Source organism: Python bivittatus, unplaced genomic scaffold (genome assembly GCF_059951505.1).
Source record: "Python bivittatus isolate LINGU-HERP-01145 unplaced genomic scaffold, Pbiv_v1 ctg000480_np1212, whole genome shotgun sequence".
In the NCBI taxonomy this organism is placed as follows: Eukaryota; Metazoa; Chordata; class Lepidosauria; order Squamata; family Pythonidae; genus Python; species Python bivittatus.
The window spans coordinates 32,282,145-32,300,586 of NW_028277075.1; the positions used below are offsets into that span (position 1 = coordinate 32,282,145).

The 18,442-nt window shown below is 38.1% G+C and overlaps 1 protein-coding gene across 1 annotated transcript in view; it reads left to right on the forward strand.

Annotated features, from left to right (window-relative positions):
• MYBPC3 (myosin binding protein C3) overlaps window positions 1-18,442 on the forward strand; it is an 81,330-nt gene that overhangs the window by 11,440 nt on the left and 51,448 nt on the right. Inside the window, exons 3-10 of the mRNA XM_088145677.1 lie at window positions 1,389-1,514; window positions 5,288-5,374; window positions 5,750-5,898; window positions 6,865-6,982; window positions 8,838-8,886; window positions 9,736-9,777; window positions 12,404-12,460; window positions 13,042-13,044. Coding sequence (XP_088001803.1) covers window positions 1,389-1,514; window positions 5,288-5,374; window positions 5,750-5,898; window positions 6,865-6,982; window positions 8,838-8,886; window positions 9,736-9,777; window positions 12,404-12,460; window positions 13,042-13,044 — 631 coding nt within the window. The remainder of the gene's footprint in view (window positions 1-1,388; window positions 1,515-5,287; window positions 5,375-5,749; window positions 5,899-6,864; window positions 6,983-8,837; window positions 8,887-9,735; window positions 9,778-12,403; window positions 12,461-13,041; window positions 13,045-18,442) is intronic.

An 18,442-nucleotide genomic window follows, 5' to 3' on the forward strand; every position in this document is an offset into this window, starting at 1 on the left:
AAGCAGAGCTTTTTCATTGATTAGATGGGGAAGAGGCAAACCATCTCAAACCCATTTACTTGGGTTCCCATCCAGAACAGTGAAGCTTCGGGGGTGGGGGGTGGGATTTGTAAGATTCAATTCAATTTATTAAAAATGAAAAATAAGTTAGTTCTGCAAAAAAAAGTTCATAAATTATCATAGAATATAGGTTTTGGAAGGGATCTTGGCAATCATTTGGTCCAGTCTCCTGCCCAGTAGAGGAATCTACTATTACAGCATCCAACCTCCATTTCCATTCTTCCAGTGAAGAATGGAAGTGAAGTCCACCACCTTCTGAGGCAGGCTGATCCACAGTTCAGTATCGCTTGCTGTTAGAAAATTCTTCCTGATATCCATTCAAAATCCATTGTTTCTCTTTTTGCATTCTTGAACAATACTTAACAAGTCTACCCCATCTTCTATCTTACAGTTCTTCTGATACTTGAAGACAGCTATTGTGTCTCTCCTGTCCAGGCTAAATATACCAGACTCCTCCAATTGTTTTCATACATTTTTCTTTCCAGACCTTTTATCAACTTGCTTGCTCTAACTTGGACATGCTCCAGTTTGTCTTTGTCCTTCCTAAAGTGTGATTCTTAGAACGGGATGCAATATTCTAGGTGTGCATTGAGCAATGTACACTAGAGAGGTACACTGACTTTCTTTGATCTTGACATGTTACTTCATACTTCTGCAAGAAAGGAAAGGATTTGTTTGCTTGGGTTTTTTCAGCTGCATCAGATTGTTATTTATGTTTAGCTTATGATCCATCAGGACCCTCAGATCCTTTTTGCATGTTCCAGTGTCATGTATGACCTCCCCATTGTCCTACGCACATGCCTTTTATTTTATTTCTCCTTCCCAAAGGTAGAACTTCCCACTTGCTCCTACTGAAATTCAACTTGTTGGTCTCTTCTCAGTGTTCCAGCTTGTCAAGATCCTCCTGCATCTGGGTAGTGTCCTATAAGATGCTTGCTATTCCCCCCAATGAAAATTTGATCATTATATTTTTTAACCCCTCATTCAAATAATCTATACATATAGTGAACAGCATAGGATCTAAAACAGAGTCCTGAGGAATAGCAAACCATGTGTTCTTTTCTATATAGTATATAGTACATTCCCCCACAATACTATAATTTTTGTTAACCTTTCCTTGTATTCTTATTAAAATTATTTTGACTGGATCCTTGTGCTCATATTCTTAGATCTTCACATGTGTGCACTTTCTTCATGTATATATGAGTATATTTCATTTTCTTGGTATTGAATATAATCTTCATTTTGCCAGTATAATCTTTCATATTCCCATGATATGCTGTAAACTTTCATTTAAAAAAATTCTCCTATGTTGTCTTCCTTTTTAGAAAAGATGGGAGAGGTTCCTCCTCCTGAAGTTTCTTCTGATCAACCAACAGTCTCAGATATACTTACTGTACCAGATGCTGGACCTAAAGAGGCTGGAACTACAGATGATAGCAAAGTCTCAAAAGGTAAAAACAGTAATAGGCATGAAGATTAATCTGATAATAACTATAAGAAAATGAATATTTACTATCAACAAATAGAATAAAAATGAAAAGCCCACTTCATGTGTCTTGACAAACTATTTTGCCTATAATTTGTTCTGTAGTATATGCAGCCAAACTACTACAAAACTTTATTCCTGATGAGAAACTACGCATACACTTCAACCAACTCTATGTTCTCATGCCTACGCCTGAAAAATTAGTATTTTTTCCCCCTTTGGGGGATATCAAAACAAAAAGTTGTTTTATATCAGTCCAAGCCATTGGTCTGTTTAGTTCAATACCACCTCCACTGGCTATTAACAGTTTGAACAAGAATACAATTTAGAGATTCAAAATATAAAGCTGGGGCTTTTCATATGAAACGTAGATGCTCTACTCCTTAGCTCTAGTCCTTCCTTATCTCTCAGACCATTTGCTGAATTATATACTGGTTTATGTTGATCTGCTATAAAGCACAACAGCAGAGTAGCTAGTGATTGTACTAGCTGTATTATCAGTTCCCAGTAAGCAATTTACTTCGATGAACACGTGAGTTAAATACAGGACTTCTGAGTATCTGCTGCTATCCCATCTAGTTGAACTCTGCTCCCTGCTCTAAGAGCAAGACGAGACCTGGCCTAAATATAACTTCTTTTCCGTGTCCTGTTGCTTGATGTTGATGGACAGGCATGGTGGTTTAGGAGATATGGAACTTACTGAGCTCAGATGGATGCTTCATATTTATTCATAATTTTAATTAAAGATTTTTTTTAAAGGAAGATAAAAACTAATACAAACTAATATAAAGTAAGAAATAGAAAAGAAAAAGAAAGAAATCAAAGAAAAAGCTAAAAGTGCAGGAAAAGAAAGGGGGGGGGGAAGTAAAAGAAAAATAGAAAAGAAAAGAAAAGAAAAAGATACAGAGAAATAGCTTCCGCTCCTCTTTACAGCAGTTATAAGTACAGTTATAAATTTACCTCCTGCTCTATGGTTACAACATAACTCTCTTCTTTCTATAATCTATCCGGTCTATCTATCATCGAAACCATAAATCATAATTTCACTTTTTCCTGTTTCAAGCAAAAAGTTCATAAGGGTTTTCCAGTCAGCAGTAAACATAGATATTATCTTTTCTCTGATCAAAGAAGTCAATTTAGCCATTTCAGTAAGCTCCATCATCTTCACCAACCATTCCTTCATTGTGGGTAATGCCAAATTTTTCCATCTTTGTGCATACAATAATCTCGCGGCAGTTATCATGTACAAAAACAAAGTTCCATAACTTTTTTCCAACTGTCCATCAATTCCAAAAGAAAAGCCTCTGGTTTAACTGTACATTAATCTTGAAATTCCTCTAAATCAGTATATATATTTGAATCCAGAATTTTCTAGCTTTTTTACATGTCCACCAAACATGATAAAAGGTCCCTTCTTGTTGTTCACATTTCCAACATAAATTTGAAGTGCCTTTATACCTTCTAGACAAGCCTTTGGCGAGTGTGATTGAAGCCCTCTTTTCTTCTTCTTTTTGTTCCCATCTGGGCTTGTTATCTCTGTCATCTTTGCTCTTTTTCGTTTTGTGTTGTTTTCTGGTTTTAAATGTTTTTAACAATTTGTAAACTGCCCAGAGTCGCTGGGAGTCGGGCGGCATATACATTTATATTATTGTTGGTCGCACAGTCAGCCAGATGTTTAGACTAGATTTGGCATTTTTATCCACCTTCCCAAGGACCTGGGATAGGCAGATGTTGTTGTTTGATGGTGTTAAAGGCATCGTCGCAGGATGTAAGCTTTCCAAGTAAAGCTGCCTTTTGCAGTTGACTGATGGTGATTTTGTCAATGCCAATGGTCTTCAAGTAGTACTCCAGATGTTTTGGGATTGCACCCAAGGCACCTATAACTATTGGTACTATCTTTGCTTTCTTTTGCCACAGTCGTTCTATTTCTATTTGCAGGTTTTTGTATTTTTGATTTTCTCAGTTCTTTCTCTTCTCTTCTATTGTCTCCAGGTATTGCAATGTCCACTACCCAAGCTTTTTGTTTTTCTTATCAACAGTTGTTAAGTCTGGGGTGTTGTGTATAAAGTGCTTGTCTGTTTAAATTCTAAGTCCCAGAGCACTTTAGCGTCTTCATTTTCTATTACTTTGTCTGTTTTGTGGTCCCACCAATTCTTGCTTGCAGGCAAGTGGTATTTCTTGCAGATATTCCAATGCATCATTGTTGCTACCTTGTCATGCTATTGTTTCTAGTCAGTCTGTGCAATCTTCTTGCAGCAGCTGACTAGGTGGTCCGCTGTTTCTTCAGCTTCTTTGCAGAGGCGGCATTTGCTGTCTGTTGCTGCCTTCCCAATTCTGGCTTTGTATGCATTTGTTCTTAAGGCTTGGTCTTGTGCAGCCAGAATTAGCCCCTCTGTCTCTTTCTTCGACTTTCTGCTTTTAGCCATTGCCAGGTCTTGTTGTTTTCTGTTTTGCCTGCTAGGTTTGTGTGTGTGTGTGTGTACTGGCCATGTAATACTTTGCCTTGCCATGTCTCTTTTCTGTTCTTCATTTGGTCTTTCCTGTAGGCCAGTTTGGTTTCTTGGGTGTTTAGTAAGCCTTTATGGTGTACTCGCATCTTCTGCACTGTCTTTCAGATATTCTTCCAATGCCCTTTTTTCTTCTTCAACTGTCTGGTGTACTTGCAACATTCCACACCCACCAATGTTCCTTGCTAAGTAGAGTCTGTCAACGTCACTGTGCAGATGAAGGGCATAATTCATTGTCATTATTTTTCTGGTCTTCCTATCCAGGGCTTCTAGTTCAGTTTGAGTCCAGTCCACAGTTCCAGCTGTATATCTAATGACTGGAATTGTCCAGGTGTTAATCGCCTTGTAGGTATTTCTGCCACTAAGTTTGGACTTTAAGATCTTCTTCACTCTTCTGATGTATTCACTACTAACCTTCTTCTTGACTTCAGTGTGCTTGATGTTGTCAGCCTGAAGGATGCCCAGATATTTGTAGTGATCTTCTTCATCCAGATTCTTGATTTTATTTCCATAGGGCATCTTGATTCTTCAGTTTTCCTATTTTTTCCATTGATGGTAAAGGTGGCACATTTGTTCAGTCCAAACTCCATTGCAATATCTTGGCTGTATATCTGGACAGTGTTAAGCAGAGATTCCATTTCAGATGGTGTTTTTCCATACAGCTTCAGATTGTCCATGTAAAGGAGGTAGGCTAACCTGGCAGATGTTTTTGATGTTTGATAGCCATGGCCTGATTTGTTCAGTATTGGTGACAGAGGAATCAATGCAATGACAAACAGTAGTGGTGATAGTGAGTCTCCTTGAAATATTTCTCTCTTGATGTTAACCTCTCCCAGTCTATCATCATTGACCATCAACTGTGTCTTCCATTGTGCCATTGATCTTTGCACAAAGCTTCTGATATTTTTACTGACTCCTGTTATTTCTAGGCACTTGATTATCTAGTCATTTGGCAGGGAGTTGAATGTCTTCTTGTAATCAATCCAAGCTACATTCAAGTTGGTCTTCCTTTTCCTACAGTTTTCCAAAATCATCTTGTCAATTAGGAGCTGATCTTTTGTTCCTCTGTTGTTTGGGTGGTCTCCTTTCTGCTCAGATGGAAAAAGCTTGTTTTAAAAAAATTTAATTAACATTAATTAAAATTAAATTATTTAATAAATTATTATTATTATTATTATTATTATTATTATATTAATCTTGATTATTATATTAATCTTGATTTGGCTTACAGCTCTCCCTACAGAAGCCCAGAAAGAGATACCTGTCGATCCAATTGGTATCTTTGTGACTCGCCCACAGGATGGGGAAGTTACAATTGGTAAGTCCATGGCACAGATTCTAGGCCAGAAGTAGAAAAATGGTGGCCTGGCTACATTCTTTTTGTGACCCCAAACCTTAAAAGGTAGAATGAAAAATTTGGACACTTTTTTTTGCACTTTTTGGAGGTGGGGTATTAAAGGGGAAAATGCTAGCTTTGACCTTGAAGATGCGAAAGGCCCCCATTTTACCCTTTATACCTCTGACCTCAATCCCTTGTGAAGTACAGCCCCCCCCCTACAAATCATGCAGAGAGAAGTTGTCTGTCCCTGCTGTAGGGTAGGGCCTGGAGGGAAAGACGCTTTTGCTAAACTGATGTCTCTAACATAGTCTTTTCTTTTGGAAGCCCCACATTCACCTTAATCTCTCTCTCAAGGTGGGAGCATTACATTCACTGCTGTAGTGGCAAGTGAAAGCTTGCTGAAGAAACCTACAGTGAAATGGTTCAAGGGAAAGTGGATGGACCTGGGAAGCAAAGTGGGAAAACACCTCCAGCTTCATGAGAGTTATGACCGAACCAACAAGGTACAACTATCATAAAAAAAACTTGACCTCTCCACCTTTTTATATTTTGGTGGAAGCAGCATAATCATAACAATAACATCTCTCTTAGACAGAAATATCAAGAATTATATATAGTTACTGTTTAATCATCTTCGGCCAAAAAATGCTGTTTACAACCTCTTGCTTAAACTGTACTGAATAAGAGCTAGTAAAATTTACTTTAGATGTCAATTGCAACTCAATGTTATGCATCTTCTCCCAGTGCACAATATGTACCAATTAAGAAAGTACCTTGTACATCTAGGTCAGAAAAAGGATGTGAAAAGTACTTCTTAATATCTGTTCTTCCTGAATGACTGAACCTTACAGATGAAGAATGGATAATCTTTTGGGAATTAACCTTTTTTTAAAAAAAAAAAATCAAACAGAGTCTTTCCAGGGACTTGTTTTTCTTTTTCAGTTTTAAGAGTACTAAACCTGTCCAAAAGCTTCTTGTATTTCATCTCTTTCTATTGCAGCTAAAGATCCTAAAGATAGAGAGGAGAATGTGCCTTTTCTGGTTAGCTTAGAATAGATGGATCTACGTAGAATATGGTAGGATTCAGAGAGTATAATAGAATAAAGAATGAGTATATTATATATGTCAAGATAAATTTGTAGATATTGAGGATCTCACTGGGGTTCCTAAGCAAGTTAAGAAGATGTTCATAAGTTCTTACGACAAAATATTTGGTAGAAGGAAAATGGTGGGGAAAAAAGAAATAAGAACTTTTCCATTAGGAGAAGGTAAAAGATAAAGAATCTCTCAAGCTGAGGTTGACTCCTGGGGATTCACTGAGAAATAGTGATTCCATATGTACAGTATATTATAAAGTACAAGAGTATTATTGGGCAGTGCAGATAGAAGAGGAACACTTAGTTAATAGCATTCAAATGTAAGTGTCTATCTCCTAAAAGGACCTAATTATTTATTTCATTCCTTTCAAGGTTTATGTCTTTGAAATGAACATTATTGATGCAAAACCAACTTATGCGGGGGGATATCGATGTGAGGTGGCTACAAAAGACAAATTTGATAGCTGTAATTTTACCCTGGTTGTCCATGGTAAGGCATTATGTTTGTATTATTATCAAGATGTTTATATTTTGCTAGCATAATTATTACTATTTCATATTGAATAATGTTTCTTGTGTAAGGCATGCACTGGGATAAAACTCATATCAAATTAAAATATGTGCAAAATAGGATTTTGGAGACAGGGCAACAGGGAAATGACAAAATTACTTTTAAATTATTTATGTATTTAATTTTGGTCTCTCATTTTCACATGTGTTTACATATAAGTCAGTTTCACTGTAGTTCCACATTAATTTTTATTTTTTAAAAAATCTACATGAGAATTTCTGCTTAGCTGCATTTAGAAATATATGTTCATGGATCTATATTTTTTTCAAATGTCAGTATTTTGAATCAGGATCTATGTTAGGATATTTGTAAAATGCAAAGAAGATTGGGTAACGTCGTTGCATTTTACAAATATGCAAACTAACCATAGTCTTTTGCAATTCTATGCCTGTTTATTTCAAAGTCAGCTTCACTGAGTATTAGAACTTACTCCCAGGTAATTAGCGATAAAGTGGCAATTTTAACCTGCTTATCCATCTAGAAGGCATAGATCAAATGAGTTTCATCTCAGAAGTTTTAGAGACAATGGATGTGAAGCAATATAATTCAGCCAAAGATTCAGTTTGGTATGTGAATATTAGTTGTCCTGCTCCTAACACGTCTGTACTGTAGTCTGATACAATCTTATTTCTGCAATTTACGTAATTTGTAATCCTATCTACAAAACAGATCACATCTCATTTATTTGTTTTAAATTTGAAAACACTAAAATTGGTGTGACTGCGAACAAACTGAATTGAGATTAATTTTGCATCTCTGACAGTGTGAGATTGTTTAGTCAGCAAAAATAAGGAGAATATAAGACCACTGATTCTGTTTTCTCAAAGGCCCAGCCCCAAAAGAGGAACTATGTAGAAGGGAAAATGCTTGCTACCATATGCACAGCCTGTTACCACAAAAGATTTGAAAGAATAACTTGCTTATTTCTGTAGGTCCACTCAAATGTAGAAACTTGCATATTTTTAGAAACTACTCAGCTAGCTAAGGAATTGGAAAGATATCTCAGCCATAATGTTTGACTTTGATTAGAAACACATATGATCTAATTCTAATATTTGCCTAAAGGAGTTTCATGGAGAAGCAAAGTAGTACAGTTTTTTTCCACTCAGTGCCCTTCAGCTCAGTTGGACTTCAATTCCATCATCTTCCAGCTCTCCTCATCTCTATCAGCATGGTCATTCTTGGTGCTCCTATAAGGATATTACACTCATTGTATTTACATAAACTAAAATCAACTTTTAGAATGTTTCAAATTTAAGCTTTCTGTCTTTCTCTTAAAAGTACAACCTCCTTCCAGTTGAAGATGACTTCTGGTGACCACATGACGCATCTATATAGTTTCTTGGCAGTTGGCAGTAATATGGAAGTGGTTTGCTATTGCCTTCTTATGCAATATCTGTTCAGCTCTAAGTCTAGCCTATAGCCCTGGGATTTGTGGGTAGTCTCCAAGTACTAACCAGGGCTAGGATTTTCCAGTTTCAACCTCTGGATGAAAACAGTGAACACTGTTCTATATCTATCTATCTATCTATCTATCTATCTATCTATCTATCTATCTATCTATCTATCTATCTATCTATCTATCTACCTACCTATCTATCTATCTATCTATCTATCTATCTATCTATCTATCTATCTATCTATCTATCTATCTATCTATCATCTATCTATCATCTCTCTCTCTCTCTCTCTCTAGCTAGGTAAACTTACAGTGCTGCTTTTGGTGCCTTTGAACATTGTCTTATGGTTATTACCATTATCTGTTTAATCACAGAGGCACCTGCCGCAGCTGACCTGGACATCCGATCAGCATTTCGACGGACGTGAGTGTTATCACAAATGTTTATACTAATTTGCTAATGCAGGAGACAACTCTGAAGAAAACAAAATGATTGCTAGGAATGTTTCCCTAGAACAAATAGATTAATCCCTTGAGGTCACTCTGTTTCGGAAATCCTGATCCAACAGTAATCAACTGTAGGTGGCAACACATAGGAATAATAATATATACAGTATGATAACCACTTACAAAGTTTCTAGAAAACTGATGTGTAATGCCAACAGAATGTCACTGGCTAAATCACCACCCCAGATGTGCACTCATAGCTTGAGCCAGTTTGGGAGCTGGCTGAAAGGAACACAGCACAAGGGACCATGTAATTAGCCCTGTTGCTGAAACTGAGGCACCCAGCCAAGGGATTCAAGTACAAGCCATGTATGTGCTCGTGTGTGTGCTGTACATACTAATCTAACAGCCAAGAGTATGGGTATGGTCCAAAACGTCAAAATCTTTTTCAAGTGGCAGTTATAACTTGAGCATGTCCATTGTTGACATTTAGAAAACATAATTTTAGAGTTAAACATTGGAATTAATACTTCTGGTAAACACTTCCTATCATGGTGGAGCTACAGAAGAAATGGAAAAAAATTGGGAAAATCACTTCCCCTGTTTACTGGAACTATCCTGATTTTCAGAAGCGGGAGGCAAGAAGCACAAATCACCCCAGATTTTCTATAGAGATTAAAAGATAACACAGTCCCTGTGTACAGGGTCAGAACTTGATCGACCTAGTTTTTAAAACAAGAGAAAGGAAGCTAGACATCAAGGTAAAGATACTTTTCAGTTGAAAGAAACTGTGTCTGTTTAAATCTTTTTTATCACTCTAATTCAGGAGCATGGCAGGAGGAGGGAAGCGGACAGCAGCCTTATCCAGGTAGCTAGTTTTATCCTAGTTTTATCACCCTCGATCGCCATTGTGAGCTATCACTCAAAAGGTGTTTTAAACAAAACTGAACTACAGCTACTAACTCAATGTGGACAAATATCAAATTCTTTCTGTGTGAGGCATTCTTGAGAGACAGATTCCTTTGTGGAATAAGAAAGTGCCTGGCAAATATTCTAGAAAAATCATAACTTTAAAAAGTGCATTGATGCTTCTCATTATTCACCTAAATATCCCTTAAATATGGATTGGCTTTATGAATCCAATATTTGCTGCTACTCCCATAGGAAGTCTGTCCTGCAGTTTGAGATGCATCTTAGCAATCCTGCTTTCCTTTCAAAGTAGCTTATTTTTATGAGCCTGTATTACAGTGTTGTCCAAACTTGGCCACTTTAAGATGAGTGGACTTCAACTTCCAGAATTCCCCAGCCAGCATGGCCAAGTTTGGACAACACTGCTGTATTAGCATGTACTGTGCTCACCCTGTCCCCAGTGGCTGCTATACTAATGAAGAATGCATACATTGGAAGTTTTGTCAGGTTCTCTAACTAGTTTTTGGGAACTGACGTAATGCTTATTCTTACTTTTGGCTAACTTCAGCATGAAGTTGCCATGCTAACTATTCTTAAGTGACAGACAGCAGGATACGTTTGTCTTTAGCTATTGCAGTGTTAGTGGTGTCTATTTTCTCTTTGATGCATCTTGCCATATGAACAGTCTACAATACAGTGTTTCTCAACCTCGGCAACTTTAAGACATGTGGACCAACTCCCAGAATTCCCCAGCCAGCCATGCTGGCTGGGAATTCTGGGAGTTGAAGTCCACATGTCTTAAAGTTGCCGAGGTTGAGAAACACTGCTATAACACTTTACTGACAATGGTCAAAGGTTATGTTCTGCCAGCTTCCCCTGGCAGTTTTAGGCAGCTGTTGGCATATCTCCTTCCACTCTGGTCTCATTACACTGTTTTCTAGGGCTATTCTACTTTTAGCAGTAGGCAAGTCTATTTTTTTTCAAACTGGGCAATGCCCCTGTCCCAAACAGCCTTCTTTCCCCATTTCTTCTGCCTCTGTAGTATTGAACACCTGGCAGGTAATTCTCATCCCCCAGGTCTTTTGCCATTGTACCAGCACCGGCAGCTGATGCCAAGGCTGGGCAGAGTGGCAAGAGAAAGGAGTGGGGTGGGGAGCCAACACTTTCTCCAACCGGTCTCTGATCACGCAGCAAAGCCGTAGTGTTTGATCTATGGGATGGTTTGGGATGGTGCCATAATGCTCCTGCTTTACTGGGCAAACCCAATTCAGCCAATGAATCAGGTGCCCACACACCTGATCAGGTGCTCAGGGCTTCCTGATAAAGCAGCTGACAAGTGTGTGGGGGTGATGTGAAAAGGAGAGTTGCTTCCCATCTGAACTTCAGCTGCAGCTGTTTTTCAGGCTACTTTTATACCTGAGTTTAACACGACACTAGAATAGTACTGAACCTGTGTCCAAAAGGAGCCCGATTATCAGCTGATCACCTGACAGTTAGACTCCCTTTGGATTTATGCAAAACACTTGTGCAAAATCACACAATGGCCAACAGTCATGGTAGCTGAGAATACTGGGAATTGTAGTCCCAGCATATCTGAAAAATGGTAGCTTGAGGAAAGTTGTTCTACCAATTACAGCCATTATTTTTATTTTATAACGGTGGAGACTTGACTCATTTTCCTGCTCCCTGCCTCCTCTATGTGATTCAACCTTCTAGAGCAGATTTGGAGTATATGCAAGAGGTGGCAGGAGAAGGAGATATTCATTTCACTGGTGGATTCCTTTCCATCAGTCAATAATGACCACACCACTATAAAGACCCAAAGTCACTGCACTTGACAGAATTAAGCCAGTAGGTACTCTTAAGCCATACAGTAAAACCCAAAAATAACAAAACATTGTTTGAAACAATAACTCAAACAATTATGATTTTTTTAAATGTTATTTCTTGAAAATTGTTGCCCATATCCATTTCTTGTTTGTGAGGAACGATCTATTAATAATGACAGTGGGAAGCATGTTTTCCCATTTACTGTGTTTATATTCAGGATAATATTTGCAGAAAAGGAAATAAGTTTATATGATAACTTAGCAGATGCAATGGACTTCAGAGTTTAATATGATTTCCTCAGTAGACTCTTGGGAGGAGAAAAGGGCAAAATAAACTAAGCTGTGTTGTTCCTGAAGTTTATGTTGAATTAGACCTAGTTTTGTTCCTTTCATTCTTCCAGCACTGCTTGTCAACAGAAATAACTTGATTAGGGAAGCATGGTGTGGTTGTTGATCATTGCATGAAAGACTAAGAAAAATATTCACCTGGGTCTTTTTTAAAAGTGAGTCCTGTTCTTCTCCCATGAGACCCAAAATATTATGCTATAGATTCAAGCATCATCAGGAATATAGTACTCTGGAAGAAGGAAATGAGATCAGGCTTTAAACAATCTGAAAACTTCTTAGATTGTATGAGAAATGTCTTTGGCCTTCATGCAGGAGATAGTTGAATCACCTACCTTTTAAGGAAGCTATATTTTCTTTCTTTGTTTCTCTACTATTCATTATCAAAGCACTCTTTGCTCTGTTATGCAGTGTGGATGGCCAAGATGAAGGCAGGGAGTTGGATTTCACTACCTTGCTGAAAAAGAGGTGAGTGGTCACTGTGCAGCCAACTCACACTTGAGAACAATGGCATAAAATGCTAATGGTACCAATGAATTGGGTCAAGTCCTTTGGCAACATTCTCACATCCATTTTCCCCAGGAGGAGGTGCTGGATATCTTAAGGCTGTCAGCTGGGGCAAACTTCTATTATTTCTAATAAAAAGTGGGTGACTATAATAGCATGGGAACTGACACCTATGGTTGTTGCATCTGATTGAGCAACATAATTTGTCAAAAAGTAAATCCAGGGAGAACATTCCCCAAAATGGCCAATTCAGTATAAGTGGTACTAAGTAGTATTAAGCTGCATAGTACTATAATCTAGAATATGAACAGAAGGCTGAGAAAGGAGAAGATTAGTTAATTTAAGGCCACTTGACAGGTTGATGTAAGAAATTAACTTTCTCCTATTTTTTTCCTATTTGCAGGTATCTTTTTTTTTTTTTGTATTAACAATTTACTTTTCTGTCCCTGATTTTTCATACTTTTCTCCTTTTTCTCCTTCTTTTTGTACTTTGCTCTGATTTGCATCTCCACTTGGAAATCTTGCTTGGAATTCTGGAACAGAGAGTAAGATTCTATTTAAATTCCTTTTAAACTGCATGGAACTTATGAAATATGTATGATTTGCAGTATACATAAGAATCCATTTTTTTCAATGCTTGGAGCATCATAAGTTTAGATACCTCAGATATTAGTTTATATATAGCTCTAACGGTTGATGGAGCAGCTACTTTCATTAATTTGCTTTTTTTTAATATTCTAACTGCTTTAAAGCAGTTTTGTTGTGTAATTTCCAAACTTGGTTATTTGGAACTTTGAACAATTTCAGTTCCATTTGAGCATCAGCACGGCACCTTTTCAGTCAATGCAATCATACCTAAGGACCATTTCTCTGCCCTCTTAAAATAACTGAGATGGACCAGCTTTTCTACTAAGTAGCTTATAAACCATCCATGGATCGTGTTTTGCAAAAGCTCTTAAACTAAAATAACCTCTCTGCAGTAAATTGCTTTACAGCATCTTTTAAAATAACAAGCTGCTTCTGCCCTCTGTTAGTGTCTTATGTTGCTCCAGTGATGTATTGTTTGGGCCTGAAATTGACTATATTAATGTGAGATAACAATATTTACTGGTACTTGATTTTATTTAAAACAAAGATTATCCTTCAAATGAGGTCATTATTTTGCTATGGTGATAATAATTTTCAACTATACCTAATGAAGAAGTAAGGAATCAAGGAATACATGACACTTCACTACCAACTAAACTAGTTTTTAATAATAGGAAAATAGTAAAAAAGTATATTTTCACTAAGCATAGTGTATATTAATGTCAATTATGTATGTTTCCATTGGAATGTTAGACTAGCCAATTTGGAACCGGTATTGAATCTAAAAACTGCCAGGATTGGCAGGAGGTCCTATTCTAGGAGAGTTGAACTGAAATGACCTCTAAGTATTTCTACTGGATCATTGGAGTGTTTTCCACACCCCAGCCACCGTGAATTAGCAGCCAGGATTTTCAAGACTAAAACATAGTATCTAAGCAGATGTTAGCCACACCCTTTTTAAATAAATCATTCAGCAATTTGGAATTCTATACTAAAGTATTACTTCTTATGCTATTAGGATGTTCTGTTTACAATGAAGATGAATTATACTACCAAAACTATTATTTTGAATGTAATCTTGAGAAAATATTCTTTTCAAATATTTGAGAATATCTATATCATAATGTTTGAGAGGAAAATGCCTGCCCGCCTTCTTTCTTTCTTTCTTTCTTTCTTTCTTTCTTTCTTTCTTTCTTTCTTTCTTTCTTTCTTTCTTTCTTTCTTTCTTTCTTTTTCTTTCACTACTGTTAAGCTTTCTAAATAAGCAATATAAACAACTGGTATGCAATCTATGAATGTGTACCCTGAACCAATATCATTCATACATTTGCATTAGTGGGTGCAGATGCAGGCTGAGATCCTGATGGTGATAAGAAGGCTTTAATGTCCTCTTTGCTCCCTTTAGCAGTTCTGGTTCAGAATGAGGGATAGCTATTTGTACTGGAAAGAAAATTCTTGTTTCTACAAAATAGCAGCAAGATGATGTGCTAATTGTCCACACTTGCACCATTGAAATTTACTGACATGGTTGGAGGTTCCAGAGTCACAGAAATGGTTTGGGGGAGCTAAATGTTGCCCACTCTTGTTCTAACTGCTGATATAATAGAAAAAGCATATAAACCTTCTCTTCCCCTACTACTAGTTCCAATCTGGACTGGGTACCCTCTGCCGTCTCTCTCTCAGATATATTTTGGCAATAGCTCCTGTATTATCTGAAAATATAAGACAACCCCTGTCTTAAGAAAAGACTGAAAAAAAGATTGTGTGTAGAGATGATAGATAGATAGATAGATAGATAGATAGATAGATAGATAGATAGATAGATAGATGATAGAGATAATGTATGTAATGAACAAGCAATCAATATACACCAAGAATATAAATGTTGTTCATCTTTCTGCCAGCCCTTACACTCTGCTATCATCCTTCCCTTATTTCTGTTCACCAGCTTATTAACTGTCCTTCTTTTTCCATCTTCTTCTTTTTTATTTTCTTCACCATCCTCATCTTCTTCAGGCTGAAACAATAATCCTCAGTTCTGTCCAAGGAATTGAAAGCAGAGGATTTTAAAATTCTTGCATTACTTTTTGTAATTTTGTAATGACCATTCAGTTAAGTCGTGTCTGACTCTTCGTGACCCCATGAACCATATTGCGCCAGGCCTTCCTGTCCTTCACTGCCTCCCTGAGTTTGCTCAGTTTCATGTTCATTGCTTCAGTGATGCTATCTAACCATCTCATCCTCTGCCGTCCCCTTCTCCTTTTGCCTTCAATCTTTCCCAGCATCAGGGTCTTTTCCAAAGAGTCCTCTCTTCACATTAGGTGACCAAAGTATCTGAGCTTGAGCTTCATTATCGATCCTTCCAATGAGCAGTCAGGGTTGATTTCCTTTAAGATTGACTGGTTTGACCTCCTAGCAGTCCAGGGGACTCTTGAGTCTTCTCCAGCACCACAGTTCAAAGGCATCAATTCTTCGGCGCTCAGCCTTCTTTATGGTCCAGCTCTCACAGCCATACATTACTACTGGAAAAACCACAGCTTTGACTATGCGGATCTTTGTCGGCAAGGTGATGTCTCTGCTTTTTAATATGCTATCTAGGTTTGCCATAGCTTTCCTCCCAAGGAGCAAGCGTCTTTTAATTTCATGGTTACAGTCTCCATCTGCGGTGATCTTGGAGCTCAAATAAATGAAGTCTGTTACTGCTTCCATTTCTACCCCTTCTATTTGCCAGGAATTGATGGGTCCAGATGCCATGATCTTAGTTTTTTTAATGTTGAGTTTCAAGCCAGCTTTCGCACTCTCCTCTTTCACCCTCATCAAGAGGCTCTTTAGTTCTTCTTCACTTTCTGTCATTAGGGTGGTATCTTGCATTACTACTCCCAGATTAATTCACTGACAAAGTATTGGTATACTCAACATAGCACAATAGAAAGTATGAATTTATACATCATCTAATTTAAGCCTCTCCTCAGTGCTTCCATGAAATTATCCCCAATGGGTGGCCCTCCAGCCCCCATCTGAAAACCTCCAGTGGAGGGGGACAGCCTGCCACTCTTGTAGGCAGATTGCTCCAGGTTTTAACAGCTCTTATCCAGAAATTCTTCCTGATAGGAGCTTGCTTTCTTTTTTCTATCAGGATTAGAGCTTGATCTACTATCAAGAGCCATTCTGAGTACTGAGATTTCCAAAGGCCTTAAAGATCTTGTTCAATACCACATGTAACATCTGCAGTTTTGATGTCATTCCTCTGGTATATAACAAAATCGATATTTGTATCACTGATCAATTTGTTCATTTCTGCTATTAGTTGCCCTTTGAATATATAAAAGGCAAGCATTCTTCTTGCTTTAATTTAAACACTTTACTTGGTCTAGTCCTAACGACACTTATCTAATCCTTTATAAATTGTGAACATCCACACTTTCTTTTGACACTGAACAAGTCTTCCAAGGAGATGTTTCATTTTTCAGGATGTCATATGGTGGCAATTTTGTCCCAACACTACCATGAAGCATGTTTTACGTTACCTCTGCAAAGATCAGTTATGATCTTTGCACTTTTCTGTTCAACTGTATAATTGGATAGCATCTTAAAGTAAACTGCTATCTCATCCGGGTATCCAGTTGGCTCAGAAGATCCTATGATTTCTCTCTCTCTCTTTCTCTTGTACTTCTGCCCTTCTTGCTGGATTCTGAGCCAGATGCAGCCTAGCGGGTGGCTCATTCTCTAACTCATTCAGGACTGAAATGATGACCACCTTTCCCTGGTTCAAGTACAGGACACTGATCCCAGGCAGTAATGCAAACATTCTTTCTCTTCTTCCTCCTCCTCTTCCCTCTTCTTCCTGATGAAATTTATCAAGATCCTTCCTTCCTTCCTTCCTTCCTTCCTTCCTTCCTTCCTTCCTTCCTTCCTTCCTTCCTTCCTTCTCTCTCTCTCTCATCTATAGGGGATGGACTAGGCAAGAAAGCATCACGTATAAGGAGAGGCAATGGGGGAGGGGGAGGGGTGCTTATACAAAAGGTCTATCAATGGAAGCTCTGTGTTCTCAACCCATGAAAGAAAAGCGATTGGTGTTTGCTTTCCCAGCACAGGCGGTGAGAGATAAAGAAGCAGGGGAATCCACCACTTAAGGGCCATGGTAAATGTGGTCCAGACAGAAGAATGGACCGTCACTATAACCAAAGTGAAGGAAGGGGTTGAAAATTGGAAAGGATTTCTTAGGCTGGCTTCATTTCCAGCCAGTTCACAGACCCCAGAGTAAAGCCTTAGGGGGATGGGACGGGACAGAACGGGATGGGAAGGTTTGTCTCTCCTCCACCCACCCCCCATTCTACTGAGTTCATGACCATACTGCATGTTTTCAGGGAGATGTGCAGTAGCATCTGCCTTGTTTACATGACTCTGGAAAACTACTACGTGCTCCAGCAGCTCCTATCAAGTTATCTGCTTTCCTTATAGCTTTTGTTACTGTATTTTCAGAAAACTAAAGTGTTCTCTCCACTGCACGATTTCAAAGGCAAATTATTTGGGGGAAAAAAATCTCACCTTTCAGGTAAAAATGGTGCTTGCTCGAATGCCTTTGTTCCAGCTGGGCACTTAGAAGCAAATCCCACTGGATTCAAAAGGACATTTCTGGGGCTTAATATTACAACCTTAGTTTACTGATTTTTAAATGATTTTGTTTTTAATATAACTTTTTCTGGCTCCGGAAATAAGAGTTTCAGTTTAAATACTTATGGTAGCACAGTGCAACTGATTTGTTCCTGTATTTTTGTTTCATAATCACAGTAAAGAGGCAGGAAGGTTATGTAATATTTTTCAGAAGACTGAAATGTGCTTTTTTGGAAATGCATGCACTCTCTTCCTGGAGGTCATTCCAAAGGAAATTTTACAGTATGCTGTTCAGAAGCATTACTTCCCAGCAGGGTAGTCTGAATAGATGGCACTTACATACAGGTGCCATGGACCAGCAACAGACCAAATGGAAGGAACAGCTGTCACTCCAGTGTTGGACAGGCAATGAGAGAAGATACTAGAGGAGGTGACAGCTGACATTCTAATCCATCCAAGTAATAAGATAGGGAAAAAAACCATTGCTAGTTGTTTGCAACTATTTTTAACTCTTCCACAGTTGTTTAGAACACATAACCCCTAGTTAGTTAGGGCCTATTGAAACTCTCTAATACATGAGCAAGAGAGGACAGGGACTATGCCAAACAGTCTCACCCCTGATTGGATGGTTTCACATAGCTCCTCCTCTTAAAGTATGCACATGTGGTGTGAATCTCTGCAGGAAAGGGATATACAATGGTCTATATGAAGACTGCTCCCTACAGATGCTGGTATTTTCAC